Consider the following 12988-nt stretch of genomic DNA (forward strand, 5'->3'; position numbering starts at 1 on the left):
ATTACAAATACTGCAGTGACGCATGGGTCCTACAAGTACTGTCCCATCTCCACTCACTTCCTGCTATCTCTCTGACCTCACTTCTGACCTTGCTGCCTTCACACCCTCTGCTCCGGGCCCACTGGCCTCCTGACAGGACCACTGCACCAGCTCTTCCCTCTGCCGGGGACACTCATGACCCAGATATCCAATAACCTTCTCACTGAGGCTCTCCCAACCACTCTATTTTATTTTATTTTATTTTTTTGCAGTACGCGGGCCTCTCACTGTTGTGGCCTCTCCCGTTGCGGAGCACAGTCTCCGGACGTGCAGGCTCAGCGACCATGGCTCATGGGCCCAGCCGCTCCGCGGCATGTGGGATCTTCCCGGACCGGGGCACAAACCCGTGTCCCCTGCATCGGCAGGCGGACTCTCAACCACTGCGCCACCAGGGAAGCCCCCGACCACTCTATTTTAAATTGCAATCTCCTACCCCTGCATTCCCTATGTCCCTTACATGCTTTATTTTTCCCCAAGGCACTTACCACCTCCATGTGATATACTATACATTTTTACTTACTTGTTTGTTTATTTATTTATTTATGGCTGTGCCGCGCGGCTTGTGGGATCTTAGTTCCCTGGCCAGGGATCCAACCTGGGCCCCAGTAGTGAAAGCACCTAACCACTGGACACACAGGGAATTCCCATTACTTAACTTTATTGTCTGCCTCTGCTCACTAAAAGGTCAGCACCAAGGAGGCAGGGATTTTGTTTGTTTTGCTCACTGCTGAATGTCCCCAGCATCTACAACAGTGCCTGGCACATAGCAATAGCTCAAAAAGCATTTGTGGAATAAATAAGTGATGCCAAGTTTGAGAAATAATGCTGGTGCCCATCAAATATTTATTAGACACTAAAAGCACAAAACTATACAAGATGCCAAATACAAACAGTGCAAAAAACAAGGTCTTTGCTTTCAAGGAGTCTAGTTGGTGAAACACAGAGTAATTAGTTAATTACACAGGCAGTTATTAGGTATGACTATTAACCAGTTAGGTTTATTTGTATATGATTCATGGAATCTGCCTTGTCATTCCTGGTTATACCTAGTGTACAATTAAACGCTGAGTCGAGTGGTATAAACTTGTCATAAGAGTTTAGAGGGGAAATAATGAATAAGTTGCAATAGTAAGAAAAGACCATGGGTAGATGATGAGGTTTGATGTGGGATTTGTGGAGGTGGAGGTATGTATTGGCAGTGAAAAGGTGGGTGGGCATTCCAGATGAAGCAAATTTCATGAGAGGACAAAAAAGGCATGTGAGGGACAGTAAGAAACCTACCTTAAATGGAAAAATGGTATTCGCTGACGAGTAGTGATGATCTGGGGAGGACAATCTTTCTTTTTTTTTTTTTTTAAACTTTTGGCTGCACCAGACGGCATATATCCCTGACTAGGGATCGAACTATCGCTCCCTGAACTGGGAGCACAGAGTTTTAACCATTGGACTGCCAGGGAAGTCCTAGGGGGAGGACAATCTGAGTGTGCCTGGGTCACAGAGAGCCTAATCCTCTGAGCAAAGGACTCCAGTCTGGAAGGAATCTCACAGCACGTGCTATTGGTGCCCAGCTTGGGTCCTCTGGAACCCTTCGACTGGTTTGGTACATCCAGTCCCAAAGGTGCTCCCTGCATTGCTAATGGTTCATACCAGCAACTTTCTGTGGAAGTAACAGAAGCTACCTCCTAGACCTCTTCTGCACTCCTGCACACACACATATTTCCAGGACAGCTGGTGGTCAATAAGTAACGCATGAAGGGGAGAAGGGACAAAAGCCCAGTTCCCTTGCCTCAAGGCAAGACAGACTCTACGGTACAATTTTGTTCCAAAGTTCCCTCCTGGGTCAAGCTGAGGCTAGACATCCAATGAAACCAAACCCTTCCTCATCTCAGTTTCTTCTTCTTCCCAATCCCGCTTGACTTATTCCCTTTTAAGTAACATGTGAAAGAACTCTCTTGATACATCATTTGCACATGAATACCATCTCAGATTCTGTTTCTAGGGAAACTGGACTAAGACAAGTCTGTAAAGGAAAATACCTAGATATTCATGAAGAAAACAGTTACACAGAGAAAATACTGTTGTGGGTCACTCAGTTTGGAAGAAGAATGCTCAGCAGTTTGGCTGGTGACAGATGGAATAAAGAGGGTAAGGTGACTGGAGGCCAATTAAGGGTGCTGTTGTTCAAACTCAGAAATAAGTGGAAGAAAAAATATTTGCTCTGATATAAGAAAGAGAGAACTTAAGAAGAAAATGGCTTTGGTATAGGGAAGAATTGATGATAACTCTTCAAACTTATTTTTTCCATAAAAAACAAAAAGTCTTTCTTCAGTAGTACTGTCAATGTTATACCATGAATTCTCTTAAATGCAAATCTCTTTTAGGCTGACATTACCTAACACAAGAAGTGTTCAAAACCTTAAGGAGAATAACAATGAATAACAACAGGACTCTAAAATTCTCTCTCATAGTTTGAGTCTCTGAATATCCATATTCAGAAATACGAAGATAAGATTAAGTAGTATCTCCAAATGTTTATAACAAGTTGGTTTGTTAGATTTTGTATTCAAGTAGCTTAAAAGAATCTGTATTAGAGTCAGTAGCAGATTACTTAAATTGCAAATTCATCCAAACAGGGTAACATCTGGTTTTCATCTACTCTTATGGAACCAGAAGTGCTGTCAATAGAAAATAAGATACTGAGTCCTAGGTTGTAAAATAGGGAGCACAATGTGAAAACAAGTAGGCTACTATGAAAGAAATGATACACAGCCCAGAAGGAAAGATTATACCCTACATAAACTTTCACTTTAGAATTTGAGAAACAGCCCAACATCATCTGTATTTGTTTTGCTTTGTTGATATCTCAGACAAGTTAAGCTTCTTGACTTCTTGGTTTCCTTTCAAAATTCATACTTAGCAAAAATGCCTATGAGTAAAAATGACTATTTTCACTTAATTAGTAACAATTTTTGTGTTACATGTCTAAATATATAGAACAGAAAGAATACTATCGAAACAGGACTTTTTAGCAAGGTTATTTTTTCTCATTGATTACTTTTCTATGAATTAAAATGTATAGCTAATAGCTTTCAAATTTTAAATACACATGACCTTTGATTCAACAGTTCCACTGAAAGCAATTTCACACACAGACACACACACACTCCCCCAAAAGAAAACTGGTCAGAAAGTCATGCTACAACAAAGTAAATCTATAAGTCTAAGTTTTTCTAAATTTTTCCTATTCAGTTTTAAGACCAAATTGATACTCTTCCAGACAAGTACATATAATTTGCCCTGTATATATCCTTTAAATACTCCCAGGAGAGACTCCAAGAAAAAAAAGGTTTCTTAGCTATAAGTGTTAGGAAGGTATGGCATGTTGTTCCCCTCTTAAAGATTTATAATAAAGACAACAATTTACGGAAGCCTATGAGACGTTTTTGGGGAAAATGGCATTTTCCAAAATTTATAGACCAGAGAACACTTATGTAATTATCAAAAGCAAGAATTGCTTAAAACCCTCCATGACCACCTGGTAAATGATAGCTACTTCCTTATAAACTTAAAGGTTCAGAGCCATCATTCAATCACCCTCCCTCTATCCTCTCTTTCTCCTCCCTTCCCCTCAACCCAAGACACTGCAGTAGTTCTAACTTCATATTTCATAATAATCATAGAAAACTTATTCATATATAATTCTTGGTCCTTACTTCCAGATATTCTGATTCCTATCACAACTTTTTTTTTTTTTTTTTTTTTTTTTTTTTTTGGCGGTACGCAGGCCTCTCACTGCTGTGGCCTCTCCCGCTGCGGAGCACAGGCTCCAGACGCGCACACTCAGCGGCCATGGCTCACGGGCCCAGCCGCTCCGCGGCATGTGGGATCTTCCTGGACTGGGGCACGAACCCGTGTCCCCTGCATCAGCAGACGGACTCTCAACCACTGCGCCACCAGGGAAGCCCTATCACTATTTTTAACAAGCAATCCAGGTGATCTCAATACAGTTCAAATGTTGGGATGCTGAAAAGATCTGATATAGTACAATCAATGAGATGATTATTTTTAAATTGAAGCCAAACTGAGTTCAGAAAATTTGGACTTCAAATGAGTATACTAATTCTGTTTTTCTACCCAGGGAAAGAAAGGGAAAAGGACATACTAAGAAAAGCCAAATCATATCTTAAAAGAATACCCCTAATATACTGCCCGGAATATTAAGGCCAAGAGTTTTACCCCGTAACAAGAATTCTTAGGCTGCACTCCATTGAGAAATTTCAGGAATTCTTAAACTCTCTGAAACTGCACACACAATCTTTATGCGTATGTGAATACATGCCTTATAATCCAAAGCTTTCACCAATTCTCATACTGCTCAATTACCCAATTTAAAAGCCATTCTATTTTTTATTTATCCACCTGAAACAATGGCAACAGAAACTGCTTCTTAGTTAACACCATGAATCAGACACACGAAAACACATTCCTCAGTGTTGTCTTTTCTCTCAGAGCCAAACAAAAAGCAATTTACCTTTGCAGAGTCATATTCAAAGAGCCTGTACAACCCTTAATCTTGTTCTGGGCTTCAAGATGAGTCATGCCATGTGCACTTATTCCATCAATGCTGAGAACCACATCACCTATTCTTACGTTTGCCTGGGATGCTTTGCCGCCATCTTTTAGCTGTAAAAAATATATTTCATTAGAATTGTCACTCTTTAAAAATAAACACAGACGAAAATTATACTTTTGTTATATCAAAAGAGAAGTATATTAATATACTATTGGACAAAGTAATACAAATTATCTTGCTTAACAGGTAAAGTTAAAATTCAAATGACTTTCATACTTATTTCCTTAAATTCTTATTTGTTTTCTAAAAAACTGAACTAATTGTCTGAGAAAAGGTCCCTGATAAGTTCTCCATTTCTTTACTGTATAACAGTAGTGTGTGATTGTTACAAATAAGGAAGAGAAGTAGGCAAGGCAACTACATTTTAGCAGAAAAAAAAAGAAAGTAATATGAATAGGGTATTTAATACTCTTTTAGAAATAACTTTTAAAACTCTTTAAACAGCTGTATTTTTGTTTGAGCACAAAGAGTAATACAGATGGAGGATCTACTGAACTATCCTTCCTGTTGAGTCCAATTCATATCCAGCGTTTGAGGGACTGAATTCTTTAAGATCACAGGCCCAAATATCTTTTATGCTGGCTGTGCTTCCTGCTCCAGGCATTTAGAACGAGGGGACGAAAACCAGTTGTGTCTGAGACTGTCAGACTCATTTGTGTACCACGATCTTTAATCCCCAATCTTTTTTTCCCTTTTTACAAAATTTTCTACATGTTTACATTTAGTTTGATCTCCTTCAAACTTCATGTGTATCTATTTCATTGCTCCAAAAGGAGCAAACAAATATAAAATGACAGTAAAATGAAAGGTGATACAAATTTAATAGATATTCAGAAACATGGAACAAGTACAAATCAAAAGGAACCATTCTAATTAAAATGACAAGCTTAGAATCCAGTAAGTACAAGTAGATCACAATGAATACTGGGCTGTTGGAAGACAGGTGAGACTAGGCCCAAAAAAGTAAGAAAGAAAACAACCACTATTTCTCTAATACTTCTAATACTTCTAATACTTTTCTAATACTTAAAAGTGTAGATTTTATGCAGGGATGATGAAAAACATCTGGAAAAGGATAGTGGTAATGACTGCACAACACTGAAAATGTACTTGATGCAATTAATGAATTGTGCAATTAAAAATGGTTAAAATGTCTATTTTTTTTTTTTTTTTTTTTTTTTGCTGTACGCCGGCCTCGCACTGCCGCGGCCTCTCCGGTTGCGGAGCACAGGCTCCAGACGCGCAGGCCCAGCGGCCATGGCTCACGGGCCCAGCCTTTCCGCAGCATGTGGGATCCTCCCAGACAGGGGCACGAACCCGCGTCCCCTGCATCGGCAGACGGACCCTCAACCACTGCGCCACCAGGGAAGCCCAAAATGTCTAACTTTTATATTTTACCACAACTTTTTTAAAACTAACAAAAACTAAATATTTTAGAGAACATTTTACTAAAATTACTTTTTGATTAAAAGAAAAACATCCCTCAGCAAACTGAACGAGGGGTGAGTGCTAGAATTCATAATCTGGAAGCAAAGCAATAAATACAACTGGATATTGTATGCTCAGATAGGTTTTGATTACCATCAGTTGTCAAATCCTTTCCTTAAAAATAATGATCAAGGCAGATCAATCCTACTGTACAAGAACAACTCTTTGGATCTAAAATCAAGAAAACAGTATTGACTGCTAGATCCATCCAGTCAGCACCCATGTCTGCGCTTCTCCCCAACTACCCTTAAGCTAGAAGTGTGCCTGACACTATAGACCTTCATTATAATATATACTGAATGAATGGATGCCACGTATTTATTATTTAACACTGGCAAAATCTATGGTTTGTTTTAAAGTGCAAAATTAGGAAGAACTAAAATTTTAAATAATTTGAAATTTATCTCATTTAACACATAACTATCAAATGATGGACATAGTTCTTGAAATTAGTAAGAAAAAATATCTATTTGAGCAAGAATATGTAAAATCTAACAGATACAAAGTGTAAAATAAAAGATTTCAAACCTTTCAAATGAAATATTCTCTATTATATACATAGTACATAGAGTTGACCCTTGAGCCACGTGAGTTTGAACTGCGTGGGTCCACTCACATGCGGATTTTTTTCAACAGTGAATGCTATAGTACTACATGGTATGCGTGTTTGTATACGGAGGAACCAAACTACATGTACGGAGGACAGACTATAAATTACAGGCGGATTTTCAACTTCGCAGAGGGCCAGTGCCTCTAATCCCCAAGTGTTCAAGGGTCAAGTGTAGTGATTCTGTTTTCATCTTTGTACTAATGTGAACAAACAAAACAACTCCTCTCAGCTGCCCAGATATTTAAAGGTTAGAAAAATTAATGAAATGTTGGCAATAAAGAAATAAATTTCCAGAGTAATAAAGCAGATGAAAATTTAATGCATATCAAACTTATCAACATAGCTATATTACACACATGTGTATGTATATACATACATATAGACACACTTTTCATTATATATTATATGACTGACGAAGTAATACCAAAATTCAATGAAAATTAAATAAAGTTAATCTGAATTCCAGGATCACTGGATCAAGAAGAAAAAAATTAAGATAGAACTTTATTAAGTATATTTTAAAATACTGTATAGACAGATATATTTATTAAAATATGAAAGTAATGTATGCGTGTGGTGGGAGTAAGAAAAAAGTCTTTAAAAATAATAATATCTACATTAAATATTACAGTTTTACTGTATTAAATAACAGGTGTGGGGACTTCCCTGGTGGTGCAGTGGTTAAAAATCCACCTGCCAGTGCAGGGGACACGGGTTCGAGCCCGGTCCGGGAAGATCCCACATGCCACGGAGCAATCAAGCCTATGCACAACAACTACTGAGCCTGCGCTCTGGAGCCCACAAGCCACAACTACTGAGCCCACGTGCCACAACTACTGAAGCCCGTGCGCCACAACTACTGAGCCTGTGCTCTAGAGCGCACGAGCCACAACCACTGAGCCCATGTGCCACAACTATTGAAGCCCACGCGCCTAGAGCCTGTGCTCTGCAACAAGAGAAGCCACCGCAATGAGAAGTCCACGCACTGCAACGAAGAGTTGCCCCCACTCATCACAACTAGAGAAAGCCCGCGTGCAGCAACGAAGACCCAACGCAGCCAAATAATAAAAATAAATAAATAATAGGTGTGGACTGTCTTAATAATTAGTATTTCTTTTTTATTAATATAAATATTAAAGAAATAATTTAATTTAATAACAAATAACTGTTCGTCTCTCCTGCACAGAACTAAATTGTTCAAACTGTGAAGGACATTTACAAAGAAAACAACTCCTAAATCTAGCAATGCCACCCATTTTCCATGGGACTTACTTGTAGGGTTTTATAAAGATTATGTGAGATAACAGCTTAATAAATGTTAGCTATTATTATTATTATTCTCCTGACCTCAGATTACTAATCCAAGAAATGTGGAGGTTGTACTGGATGATGTCAAAGGCCTTCTAAGGTCCCTTCCAGTCTTAAAAGTTTTATCTATCTGTGAACTGTCTATACAAAGGTATAACTCTAATCCTAAAATAAGAGTCATATCTGAATGGTAGGGCAAAGGGACATCTATTCCCTACGAAAATAAATGAATGGAAATTTGAATCCTGATAATAAGACAAAAAATAAACATAATTTATCCTACATTTTGTTTTAGCCAAGAAGGGCATCCAAAAAAAAAAAAATTTTTTTTAACCAGAAATAGAACACAGCTAAATTACCTACCTCACCATTCTTCACATAAGGTAGCCTTAAAATAGAAACACTGAAACCTAAGGGCATTTGCTCAAAATGTACCCAACTAAAGCAATTTAAATACTCCCAGTCCAGTAATATAAAGGTAATGAGCAATTAAGAAAATAATCTAATATTACTCAGCCATAAAAAGAAAAACAAAATTGAGTTATTTGTAGTGAGGTGGATGGACCTAGAGTCTGTCATACAGAGTGAAGTAAGTCAGAAAGAGAAAAACAAATACCATATGCTAACACATATATATGGAATCTTAAAAAAAAAAAAAAGTTTCTGAAGAACCTAGGGGCAGGACAGGAATAAAGATACAGATGTAGAGAATGGACTTGAGGACACAGGGAGGGGGAAGGGTAAGCTGGGATGAAGTGAGAGAGTGGCATGGGCATATATATACTACCAAATGTAAAACAGATAGCTAGTGGGAAGCAGCTGCATAGCACAGGGAGATCAGATCGGTGCTTTGTGACCACCTAGAGGGGTGCGATAGGGAGGGTGGGAGGGAGATGCAAGAGGGAGGGGATACAGGGATATATGTATACATATAGCTGATTCACTTTGTTATAAAGCAGAAACTAATACACCATTATAAAGCAATTATACTCCAATAAAGATGTTTAAAAAAAAAGGGAAAATAATCTAATCAAATCAAATGTCATACACTAGATAAAACTTACTCCTTTGTTGCAGCTGCCTACTCGATTCTGAGAGCCTATGATCTCAAGATGTTCAAATCCAACTTCTCAGAATTACCTATCTTTTTAGGCTTGCTTTTACTCTGCCACCCTTATTTTCAAAACATGGAGCATAGAAATCATATAGCCCCCGTGTTCTGCCGTTTCCTTGAGCACCACATCTAGGGAAATTACTAAATTTTGCTGATTCTTCCTTTTGTCTCCCATGCTAGTCCATACCCTGATCATCTGTCACCTTGATCTTGCCTGCTGCCTACAGTAAGAGTTTTCTAAAGACCTCCTTACTGCCAAACTCTGCATGTTCCTTGTCCTTTGCTCCATCTTACTGTATTTCCATAATGGTGACCCTACTACCACTTCACACTGAGGAGTTCCATCATGTCCACTATTTATAAAATGAGGGTGAAAAACTTCAAATATCTTCTACTTCCTACAGTGTAGAATAAAGCTGAAGCCTGAAATAGCAGCAATCTATAACTAGTCATCAAGCTGTTTCCAACTTCAAAGCAAGCGCCATAAGGTCAGGGATCATATTTTATACTATGTTCTCAAGAGCCTTGAAGACTGTAGGTACTAGAAAAACAGATGATTAAACCGCAGTAAATAAGAAATCAATAAATCTATCCATCAGTTTAATATGTGAAATTCTGGTATAAATATACTTAATTCACCAAAGAGAAAAATAGATAATCTGAAAATGAGAATCTTCAGTTAAACATTAGGCTGAGCTAACCTAAGAAAGGTCAAAAATCAAACTATTTTCAATAGAACAAAGTAAATCCATTTTGGATAGTTAGTTAATATATTTTTCCTAGGATTTCCAAAGAGGTGTCACAACTCCCCTTGGTACTTTATCTAACAAGTATTAGGAAGAGTTTAATTGTATTTAATCTCAACCCTTTCTCAATCAGTTACCAGAAATGTAAACAAATGCTCATTGCCATCTGTACAATCTTTCATGTTCTTTAAACTGTCAAACAAACTCCTTTTTGTCTACAGTTTTTTTGAGCTTATTAATATTAATCATCTTGGATTTTTGACATTAACATCTTTTCTAAATCTCTAACCATCTTTATTATTCAATACTCAGGCTTTCTACTCACTATTTAAAGTGCAGAAAGAGCCTAAACGAACGCCAGTGGGAAAGGCCCAATGCACAGAAACAAATGTAAAGCTTGTTAAAGGTGGCATCTCATTGAAAACTCCTATGAGCTTTCATTTATCCCCAGAACTACTTCCTCAAGGCATCCACTCAATAGAACGATAAATTTTTTGCCTTAATTGGGTAGGATGTATCACTCTTAGGAATTGTGAGCAGCTAAGAAAAGACTACAAGGTCACTCATTATTTGCATAGTTCATTTTTTCCTTTGTTTTTTCAAGCCTAAATAGTCTGCATTTGTTTGAAGCAGTAATAACCTTCTGTCATCAGTAACTCTTGTACATACTATATGACAGCCATAAATGTGTGTGTATCTCATAAATGCACAATGTGTAGGAAGGAAGCAGTCATGGGAGGCTCCTGAGTCAGCTTCATTATAAATCAAACTAACCACAAGCAAATGCTTCTCCTTTGATCTTTAAATACATTTTTCAGTACTGTTGTCCAGTTTTCCATAAACTTAATTGTAGCTGTATGCTTCTTTAAAAACACTGCTTTGTGGTCTCACTTAAGTTGCAAGCAGACATGGCTGCAAATGTCAGAACTACCTCTGAACTTCTGTTTACTGATGCAGAAACCAGGACAACTGTATGCTCTTCAAGAGAATGGTCTCTTTACTGAGCCTCCCCATTGACTTAGATAAGAAAGGATCTAATATCAACCACCTGTTATCAGACTACGCCATCAATTCACATAGGCTGGACATCTACCTCAAGCACCTAAGGGCAGAGAAGACAACTTTTCAAACTGACCAGTCAGACCTGATTTTTCCCTTCCCTCCTTAAAGGAAGACCAAACACCCCTCTTCTCTTCCCTCTGCTTCTCTAAGCCTCAACTTTCTCTTCACTTACCAAAAGAGCTTGATATGCCACCGAATCAGAACCCCGGCTCCCCGTGTCCTCCTTCCCTGCTTACCACTATTCAAGTCTGAATTTTCCAAACTCCATTCCCACAGAATGGTGGCCTCAAGATCACCACTTTCCAGGACAGTCTGGCCACTGTGCCAAAAGGCCAAAGGATAAGAATCAATAAGGTGGGCTTCCCTGGTGGCGCAGTGGTTGAGAGTCCGCCTGCCGATGCAGGGGACACGGGTTCGTGCCTCGGTCCAGGAGGATCCCACATGCCGCAGAGCGGCTGGGCCCGTGAACCATGGCCACTGAGCCTGTGCGTCCGGAGTCTGTGCTCCGCAACGGGAGAGGCCACAACAGTGAGAGGCCCGCGTACAGCAAAAAAAAAAAAAAGAATAAGGTGATATTGGTGAAGAAATCTTGAACTGGGGGTCAGGGAAGGGCAGGAAGGAAAGAAAACAAAAGAACACATGACAAGGGAGGGCACTGGGAAGAAGGCAGAATAGGGAACCAAGTCCATGAGCAAAGAAAGAGTCATGAGATGTCCCTGCTTTGGGGTCCAGGCCTTCTCTCTGGGTGTGTTGTACATCACCGTGCACGTGCACAAAATAATGGAAATATTTAACAGAACATCAAGATAGTAACTAATTATAGAAGCAAGAAGATCTTACACTTTAATTGAATAACTAAAATAACCTAAATGACTATAACTATGATGTACAGCCAATTAACTCACAGTAATATTTATGTATGTCATCAAACATGTCATTATCTTTATTGGACTCAAGTAAAATTTATAACTAAACTCCCAAATGCTTATTAGCCTCTATACAAATGTGCGGATCCAACAGTATTTCTTCTTAAAACTTTTTAACAAAAGAGGAAAGTAGTACTATGTCTTTATAAAACTGCATTGAAAGTAAAATACTATCTCAAAATAGCATACCACTTAGACGAGGATCCCAAAGACACACTGAAGAGAAAAATCTGTCTTATCCATAAAGAAGTAAACTACTTGGGATTCATAAGGGGTTATAGCTATCCCTGTTAAACTAACCCTGCCCCATAGCTATTACCTCTTAAGAGGCACATCACAGAAGCAAACCAATCATTGAACTCACAGCAAAAACCAAACAAAATCAAAGGAAGCAGTATAGAGCTTTCATTTTTAAAAGTTAGAACCCAGTATGGCAGATATCATTTTAAGTAAGTCTAACTGCTTAAGCTTTCTGTCTAAAATGAACATTTAACACAGCTGCTATACTGTCTGCAGCCTTTTCATAAAAAGGCAAAATGTTTAGTCATAGCAGTGACTCCAACACTATCTTAGAATTCCCTAATGAAATGTATCCTTCCAAATCATAGGGAACTCTCAATATGCACACAGAAACCGCTATCTGTCTTCCCTTGGAAATAAGCCAGCAGTTCCAAACCTCAGAAAACAGGTGCCAGCAATAGAAATATTTTTTGAAAATATATGTGCCCAAGAACATTAGAGATCATTTTATAATACAGATAACATTGTATCAGTCAGATGTTTACTGAGAACAATTTATGCTGGTTCAAAAGAACTGGTATTAATCCGATTAATAAGATCAAGATTGGTATTAATCCTATTATATGCTACAGGTAACAAATAGAAGACAGGTACCTATATAATAAGCCACTGCCAACGTCCAGTTTTCAACCTCCTGCATATTTTCAACAAATATGGAATGCTTGGGAATGTGTGACCCTAACGCCGTGGGTATGACAGGAATGCCATCAGGCTTAGTAAATGTAAAAAAAGGAACACATAAATATGACAGCTACAGAAAGA

The 12988-nt window shown here is 38.4% G+C and overlaps 1 protein-coding gene across 5 annotated transcripts in view; it reads right to left on the reverse strand.

Annotated features, from left to right (window-relative positions):
- Positions 1-12988, reverse strand: part of PDLIM5 (PDZ and LIM domain 5) — a 209116-nt gene that overhangs the window by 144654 nt on the left and 51474 nt on the right. For 4 of the 5 annotated variants that reach the window (XM_082838454.1, XM_082838452.1, XM_082838456.1 and 1 more), the window contains one exon: positions 4571-4722. In XM_082838454.1, the coding sequence (XP_082694580.1) occupies positions 4571-4722 (152 nt within the window). Of the gene's footprint in view, positions 1-4570; positions 4723-12988 lie in introns of those variants that run through there. The other variant, XM_082838455.1, reaches the window with a different exon arrangement.

This window comes from Leucopleurus acutus (assembly GCF_964270905.1).
Source record: "Leucopleurus acutus genome assembly, chromosome: 4".
Lineage (NCBI taxonomy): Eukaryota > Metazoa > Chordata > Mammalia > Artiodactyla > Delphinidae > Leucopleurus > Leucopleurus acutus.